General features: G+C 36.9%; 1 protein-coding gene across 1 annotated transcript; it reads left to right on the top strand.

The window, feature by feature from the left end:
* The first annotated feature begins 804 nt into the window (after positions 1-804).
* On the top strand, positions 805-3640 carry LOC128614250 (trace amine-associated receptor 13c-like). Its single transcript, XM_053635634.1, has 2 exons — positions 805-1131; positions 2093-3640. Exons 1-2 carry the CDS (start codon positions 867-869, stop codon positions 2956-2958), a joined length of 1131 nt encoding a protein of 376 aa, XP_053491609.1. The 5' UTR covers positions 805-866; the 3' UTR covers positions 2959-3640.
* The last annotated feature ends 5515 nt before the right edge of the window (positions 3641-9155 follow it).

The raw sequence follows: 9155 nt of genomic DNA, 5'->3' as shown, positions 1-9155 counted from the left end.
TACTGAGAGAATTGCTTCATTCCAATGTTTAACCCATCTATATTTCCTCAAGCTTCTCAAATTCTCTTCTGCTAATTGAGAAGACAGTTGAGTGAAGGAAATCCATGTTCACTATTACATTGCTACAAACTTACAAACTAAATGCAGGTCTTACGAAACACTTCAGACAGTGAGAAACCATTGGAGTGTGTCAGTATTGATGAGTATGTATGTGTAGGAGCCAGTCAGTGGTCCTGCTGGGATCCTGTCATATCTAGCAAGGAGCAGCAGCTGGGCTTCTGCTTAGCACTTAATGTTTAGCATGCTAAGTATACTGTTAGTGCAAGGACTGCCTGAGGAGATTAGAAATACTGACAGAGGCAGCAGCTGGAGTAAGGGGATTGGTCACTCATTAAACCATCTACAACTACATTATCGAATCTAACTTACACTCCACCATCATTATTAATTCCTTTCCCGTGACAAGCTATAATTAACTGTCAGGATCTAGCTCCACTAAGCTGGCTCGTGCATAGGAAAGAAACTGAGGAGGTTCAGTAATTGAATCATTACTTTACTTGTACAAATAAGTGCTAGCCACTCCATTATTTCGACTGGGTACCTGATTTATTACTGATCACCTGTAGAATCTTGATTCATTTGATGAGGCTGTTAACGAAAATTGTTTATAAAAATTCTAAAAAGTCACAACACAAAGCAACAAAAATAAAAGGAATCATACCAGTGTTTACTGACAGAGCTACAGTACCTCACTGTATTTTCTCTCTTTCTGCCATTCTATAGGGTTGTGGTAAAGCTAATCGCAAAGGCCCCAGCAACAAATCCACTTCACTTTGACCCTTCAATAAAGGGACTAATAGTACAAAATGGCATCAGTGACGGCAAACCTCAGCTTGCCCTGGGGTGTCGGTGTGCTAATCAATGTTTCTAATCACACATCAGCTGGATCTCCAGGAGTGACTCGTTCTCCAGAGCCTCCCTGCACCATGTGCTGCTGTGGATTACTGAACCGTACACTGACTGTAGCGTTTATGGTCGGCCTGGCCTTCGCCATTGTCGTCGGCAACATGGTGACGCTCACAGTGTTCATGCAGACGCGCCAGTCCCGCACACCACAGGGCTACCTCAAAGGTACCCACATTTACATGCTCTGATTGTCGAAGAGTTAGTAGTACAACAAGGAGTCCAAAAGAGGGCAGTATGAAGTTTGCTTTCTAAAGGTTATTTGAATATATTGCCATTGTAAGGTGTGTTTAAACATAAACAAATGAAATCTTTCATCTTAAATTTTTTAATAATAAATAAATTAAACACTTGAATACAGACCACATACCGAATAATCTCAGATTAACTTGAATCTTTTACTATCGCCAATAAATATATAAATAAATAAATAAATAAATAAATAAATACATCTACTCGTATTTTATTACTTTGAATTGTGCATTGTATGTTGTTACTTCAAAGTAATCCTAATTTTTTACTTCAAAGTAATTGTACGTTGGTACTTCAAAGTAATCCTGCATTGTTACCTCAAAGTAAATGTACATTGAAACTTCAAAGTAATTGTACATTGTTACTTCAAAGCAATCATACTTTGTTATTTCAAAGTAATCCTACTTTGTTACATCAAAGTCATTGTACATTGTAACTTCAAAGTAATTGTACTTTGTTACTTCAAAGTAATAGTATGCTGTTACTTCAAAGCAATCACACTTTGTTACCTCAAAGTAATTGTACATTGCAACTTCAAAGTAATTGTACATTGTTACTTCAAAGCAATCATACTTTGTTATTTCAAAGTAATCCTACTTTGTTACATCATAGTCATTGTACATTGTAACTTCAAAGTAATTGTACTTTGTTACTTCAATGTAATAGTCTGCTGTTACTTCAAAGCAATCACACTTTGTTACTTCAAAGTAATTGTACATTGTTACTTTTAAGTAAGTTGCTTTCCATCTCTACACTTGTTGTAATGTAAACTTGGAATAAAAATTGACAAAAGTCTTTATCTCAGCTAACATTATCAGGTATTTATCAGCGTTTATGACGGTCTATCATTTATTTGTGCCTTTGTCTTTTTTTGCAGTATCTCTGGCCATAGCTGACATGATGGTCGGCATGGTGGTGGTGCCATTCTCCATTTACACTGAGATATCCATCATGGTGACCAGCACCCCTCCTATGTGGTACCAGAGTGGATCTATGGTCTCAGCACGAGATGTTTCCAGCTCCTGGCAGCCCTGCATGATGATCGGCCCAATGTTCGCTGGCTGCACTTTCGTCTCTATCAGCACTATCTTCTTGATGACTGTGGAGCGCAGTGTGGCCATCTTATGGCCATTACAGAAAGATACACTCGTGACCCGGCGGCGGACTTTGCTCCTGATCCTCGCCTCATGGACTGGCAGCTTCCTGCTTGCGGTGTCGCCCCTAATCTTGAGCAGCAGCTTTACTATGGAGTACAATGAGTGCAGTCGGATGTGTATCTATGTCCCGCTCGTGGTGGGTCTTCAGTTGCCGGCTGACACCAACATATTGCTGCTATTTCCAGCCTTTGACTTCACACTCCTGGGCAGCACTTTGATTGTTAACATTCTGTCGTTCACTAGAATCTGCCGCTACACACGCAAGCGCAAGCTCCTCTCAGAGGGGCTTGAGGGAGGCGCAAGCACCTGCTCCTACAAACCCTCCTTTTCAGACATCAAGGCAGCCAAAACTATTGGCATCCTCACCTTTGCTTTTTCCGCTTCATTCTCACCCATTGCCATCTTTGTGCTGGGCGACGTGGTTGGCTACACCTGGTGCAACTTCTCCTTCTTCGCCTTCTGGATCCTGGCAGGGAACAGCTGCTGTAATGTGATTATCTACAGTGTCAGGGATCATCGCTTTAGGAAAGGGGTGTCGCTTCTTTTTCATAGGGACCGTTCGCCACCACACTCTGAGAAGAGCTAACATTTCCAAGTATAGACTCAATCCCAGGTCTACCTACATCACCTACACTTTTTGATTCCTGATCATGTGCCCATGAGGATGGTGGGGTCCTTTCAGGAATTTTTTCACCTGGCTTTTGAAAAGCCAAAAAACAAATCAACTCCAGGGATTGTGGCTGGATTTGCTTTTTGTATATAAAGAATTGTTGTTATTGCTGGTTAAATTTTTATTATAGATTTGTCATGACATCATTGTTGAGTGGAATATTTATTCCATTTTACAAAGACATGCCTGGGGAAACCTTTCACACGGTCAAATTTTTACTTCTTTTTTTTTTTAACTAGAATATATAGTTACTGAACTGAAATATGTTGCAATTTCGGAAGTGTATCCATCAGTAGTAACGATCTAACATTTTAAAGTCTGGTTACACAACATGATCTTTTCAGTCAGACGCCAAGGCAATAAAACTTTTCCATGTAGTCGTGGTTAAATATATTTACGTTTTCTTTTCTAATTTAATACAGCAACTTTCTTCAATGGAAGGGATAAGACTCATGGAAAATCTCACCTTTTGTACAAAGGACTTAACAAATCACTAATTTGCTTAGATTTAAATAGAGACCTATACATAGTGCAGAATCTTGAATATTGAATAAACAACATGTTGCACATCTCCTTTTTTGTTGTTTTAGAATTTTCTAAATTCTAAAAACTTTCTGTTTATTTTCAGTTTTAAAAAAATCCCAGATTTCCAATGGGTCTCAGACTTTTGGACCCCACTGTATATTACCTGCAAAAATAGGCAAAATTTTTCATGAATTTTTCAATTTTAGCTATTTTCCAGAATTCAACCGGAGTGACGTGTAACAGGTTTTCTTGAACTGAAACACATTTCAGGTTGCTACATTTCTGATACTGAAAAAATTTTTTAAAAATTAAATCAGCATCCAAACCTCAAAAGTCTAAAGTCCATGTCAAAGGAAATCACATTTTAGGAATCATTTAACTATTCCAGAATAATGTATATTATCAACTTTATTTAATTTCGAACCAGAAAATTGTACAGGAAATGATTTATTTATTATTTTTATTTATTGTGAATTAATTTTTGCATTGTTGATTTTGTATGAGCTGATTTTTATGGACTTTTATGGATGTTTATTTTCTAATTAGTCCTAAACAATTGTCTTTTATTTGCTGTTATTTCAGGAACTTTGCTGCATTCTTAAGTGCATAACTTAACTCTTAACTCTTAACTTAACTTAAGTCGAACTCGGACTCAAACTCAGTGTTTTTGAGCTACAATGTAGGAAAAAACATGGACGCGTCCATGAAACTGTGTGTCTTGTTAGCAACAAGCTTGCCAGATAACATTACTGATAAGTTTATGCTGTATTTATTTTCAATACAGCTAACTATATGGTCAGTGTAATAGATTGAACCCCATTGTGTGTTGATGTTGATTGAGCTAAAGTAAATACTATTAGAAACTAATTTAAAGTTTGGTCAGTCTTTACGCAGTGTAAACATTGCTTTATTTGCTACTGATAGTGTGAGCAGCCATGTTGACATGACATCAGATTCTGAACTTGCAGTTAAGAAGACCTTGCAAAGTTTCTGTGGTTTCGGTGGCGTTTTCTTTGGTCTTTCCTAGTCGGAGGTTGGAAATTCCAAATGCAGCGTTATCCTGAATATCGGGAACCATTTTCATGGTGTAACAGTCAGGATCAAAAAGACACAGTTGCCTTGTATATGTTCACTGTTTTTGAATTGTCATGTTATAGAACAGGAAGCGTAAAAATAAAAATAAAAAACTGGTACATTACATCCATTTCAATCTATTTACAACGGTGAGTGGATTACTGTATTAGTAATGTATTTATATTTATATTTCATATTTATAATTGTCCCCATTAGCCATTTATATTTTTTCAAAACTGTCTATACTTCATGAAATGATGTACTGTGTATGGAAAAAATATTCAAAAGTCATCACAACCACATATTTAAATCTACATCTATAGATCTTTAATATTAACTGTTCTCAGAACAAAAGAGAAAAAGGTTTTGGTTAAAGTGTTGAAGTTTCAGTGAGTATCTTTGCTGTGGTTCTTATTATATTTCATCGTTCATGAGATGATGACATGTTTGTTTTTGTTTTTTTTAAATACCCAAATAAATGTCAACATTTGAGAAACTTGAAAGGCTTTGTGCACTCGATGAAGTTAATGTCAGGAGACAGGGCTGGACATCCAGGACACTGCTTAAATGTTCTTCGTCAGCAGTAGACTGATTCATTAACGAATTGTTTGGTCATGTTACTAGCTCAGCATTTTAACATTTCTCTTGACTTTGCCTTAAAAAGTTTTGAAACCTTTAAAAGATTCTGAAATAATTCCAGATGCTCACCTTTAGCTCTATCAGAAGCGACCAATCCACATGTGTGAAAGTTAAGACTTGCTAGCAAACTTGGCTACTGGTTTACACAGACAAAAAAAAGCTTAGCAATGTTAGCTAACTTCTCATCAAACACTTTTAATTATATTAAAGTTAGTCTAATGTTGGTAGCAAGCAAACTTGGCTATTGGTTATGTAATCAAATGCGTAATGTTAGCTAGCTGGCCAATGAAGACTTTTAATTGCATAATAATTAGCCTAATGTTGGTAGCTAGCATTCTTGGCTAGCGATTTACACTGTATACAGTAAGTTAGATATTGTTAATAGGTTATTGCTAATATGTTAGCTTGCTAGCACGTTAACTACATACACTTACTTACACTAATATGAGCTAGCTTGTTAGAGAACATGTTTACATATTTAATAACTGCTGCTAATCTAAACTAATTACTTATCTGGCATGCCACTGTGTGTTTAAGAAGTTGGCTAGTTTAGCTACTGCTGTTAAATTTCTTTTCGTGGTGTTTAGGAGTGTAACAGTTGTACTGTACGGCCAGTGCTATTTTAACTTGGCTTCAAATAGACATCTTATGAAATTCCATTTACATTTAGTCACATAGCAGGCTCATATACTTACAAAACTGAAAGACAAAAGACAAATGCTAATTTGTTAGCTAGGTGGTGACAAGAAGACCGTTTCAAACCTGGGTGCATAAATCAGTAATGAAAAATGTCATTTCAAACCTAGGGGAATAAATAAAATAAATAAATGCAAAACCAAGATGTAATGCATATCAATGAAAAGTGTGTGCTGAAAAATAAGATTTTAGTATATCAGGTGTCATTTGTTTATTTATTTACTTATTTTTGTCCCCAAGTTTTTCTGCCAGAACATATTAAACGGGATCTATTTCCATTAGTGGAGCAAAAATAAACAGAACATTTAGCCATATTTTGTCCAAAATGTTAATTTCTTGTTTATAGGACTGATATATTAAAAACAATATCGCACTCGCAATTGTGCGATATTGCTTAATTTATACGTTAACATCTTCTGACCAATCAGATTCAAGAATCTAGCAGTGCTGTGATATAAATAGAAGTTCAAAGTTAGTGAAGTGGGATAGGGTAAAATTGCGAAGGTTGTCCAGACATTTTATAAGGCTTTTAAATTAAGAAAAGCCGTAAAAAAAAAATGTCTTTTATTTCAGATATATACATTTTTAAGTCTTCATATCAAATGTCAAATCAGTACGATTTGTGATGTGTTAAAGCAGGTGACTTTACATTACATAGACGTCGATAATAAATGACAGTTAAAATAATTAAGGCAGGTTTGCACTGAGTTTAGTTTCACCCTGTACTGTAGCTTGCTCTGCAGTCACACAATAATAGGAAAACTACAGGGCCATAAAACAGGAATATTAACACTGAAAAGATATTTCTAGATGAAAACCAGATCATGCTGTATTATTAAACAACAGAAACGTACAGCTCTTTACTCTTATTCTTGTACTCTACCACTTTATGCTTGGCTAAAATCTCTCTTCTAGAATTACACACATGACATATAAATTAAGGCTATTTTTAGGGAAAGGAAATAAACAGAATTTGCACTCAGAACACCAAGGGAAGGAAGAAAGCTCTCAGACATTTGCGTACATCACAGTTTTGAATAGGCAGGCACTGGGCAAAGTGCTAAGATATTCAAGGTGACTTTGGCGTGAGCTTGATCATAAGCAGAAAGATACTCGAGGCTTGTCAGAGCACAGCCACTTTTCATGTGCCACTCCAGACAGAATGTGAAATGTGACTTTTTAAACCTTAAGCCTTAAACATTGGTACATCACATACTGTAACAGAATAAACACTGTTTAGACTTGAATTTAAAATGGAGGAATATATGTTTTAGGACTGTTTGAGTTAACCAACATCGATTTGCACTCCGTAAACACAGCGTTACATGCAGATCAGTCTTGTAATTCTTTGCAGCTGGTCACACCAGCATTGCTTGATGGCTGCTGCTTTCACATGGTCACACTCCTTTTCTAGGCAACTATGGAAATCAGTTATTTAAAAACAGTGCAGTTGGCAAGGCGACAGGGAAAGGCAGCTTGCACCATTTAGTCATCCACTGTTTTCTTCAATCTTTTCCTTTCCAAGCCGAGATGCAGTTTTTTAATCAAAATACAGTGGGTGGAAAACAACTGAATAAAGGCTACCTGTGGTTTTGGACCACAAACTACCTCCGTTTGCAGGTATTCTTGATTTACAGAGATCTGAGGACAGAAGCCTTAACTGCTGACTCATATACTGTAGAAACAACCAAAAAAACCAAATCGCTTGGGCGGCTGTGGATCAGGTGGTAGAGCGGGTTGTGCACTAATCGTAGGGTTGGCGGTTCGATTCCCGGCCCATGTGACTCCACATACTGAAGTGTCCTTGGGCAAGACACTGAACCCCAAGTTGCTCCCGATGGCAAGTTAGCGCCTTGCATGGCAGCTCTGCTACCATTGGTGTGTGACTGTGATTGGGTGAATGAGACAGTGTAAAGTGCTTTGGATAAAAGCGCTATATAAGTGTGCCATTTACCTTTTTTTTTTACCATTTAGCAAGATTGGTTCGTGTGTGCTGGGCTGAAAATGAACGAAAGCAAAAAAATATGGCCTGTAGAGCATTCATTCATTCATTCATGCATTCATGCATTCAAGTAAGAGATGCACATTATGAATAAAAAAAAAGAAAGAAATTTAAATGGAACAATGATACACCATACCTGATATGTAAGTAACCATGCTCCTTTCCAGAATATTTCGGCCATTTGCAATATTTGGGGGCGCGGCCATAGGAAACAGAAGAGGTCCTCAAATACATGTCATTTAATTAAGGTGTGATTATTATACTGAACAATCACATCTCTGTGGTCTTTTCTAATTAGCCAACTTGTTGAAAAACATGAGCTGGATTTTCTTTTCCTGACAGAAACATGGCTCGACAGCATCTACAACTTTGTACTTAATGACCCCACCCCAGGGTTTTAAATTCTTTTGTGTCCCTAGAATGAATAAGAAGGGTTGGGGTGTTGCCTGTCTATGCTGTCATACTTTATGTTGCAAACAGATTTCTCCGGGGAAATTTGAAACATTTGAGTACCTTGCAGTGCATCTCAGGGGTGATCAATCTGTTATTTTATTAGTTATCTATCACCCTCCTAGACTTAACAAAGGTTTTCTTGATGATTTTGGGGGAACTGCTTTCTAGGATATTAACTGACTATGAATATGCATTAATTACAGGTGATTTCAACGTCCATATGAATGTAATGTAGCAGTACATAGCAGCAATCGATGTAAACAGAGCTAAATAAAATGTTCCGACATCCCTAATTGAATAATATCTAATAGAGTACTCTTTTTGGTATCAGTCTCCGTATTATTATTATTATTATTATTATTGACAAATACCAGAAAATGTTCTCATACTGACTCTGAAAACAATTTATTGCTGCATCGCAAATTCTGACCTTTGTCAGAAATTGTACAACCAAATATAACATAGCATAGAGATATGTGAACCATATCATGCAATGTAATGATGGCTGCAGTAGAGGCTGGGCTGCTTGCATCTGCTCCAGAGTCCTCAGGCGGTGTCTTTTTCCAGCCACAAATCCCCATCTGAGACACAAATCACACAAAGTTCGTCTCAGTGTAGTATTACTGTGAGCCTCAGGACAATCATTTCCAAATCTCAAAATCAGTAAGGAACATAAACACTACAGATTGCTCAGTAATATACGGTACAAGACTGGATTAGCTAG

The sequence above is a fragment of the Ictalurus furcatus genome, chromosome 10 (assembly GCF_023375685.1).
Source record: "Ictalurus furcatus strain D&B chromosome 10, Billie_1.0, whole genome shotgun sequence".
NCBI classification, from domain to species: domain Eukaryota; kingdom Metazoa; phylum Chordata; class Actinopteri; order Siluriformes; family Ictaluridae; genus Ictalurus; species Ictalurus furcatus.
The sequence above is the reverse complement of the archived record's forward strand: the minus strand, read 5'-3'. Positions and strand labels throughout refer to the sequence as shown.

What these genes read in the sequence shown, in the direction of transcription:
- LOC128614250 (XM_053635634.1), top strand. Translation starts at nt 867, where the DNA reads ATGGCATCAGTGACGGCAAACCTCAGCTTGCCCTGGGGTGTCGGTGTG. An exon ending in ACCACAGGGCTACCTCAAAG is followed by an intron (nt 1,132 to 2,092) that starts GTACCCACATTT and finishes CTTTTTTTGCAG; the next exon opens with TATCTCTGGCCATAGCTGAC.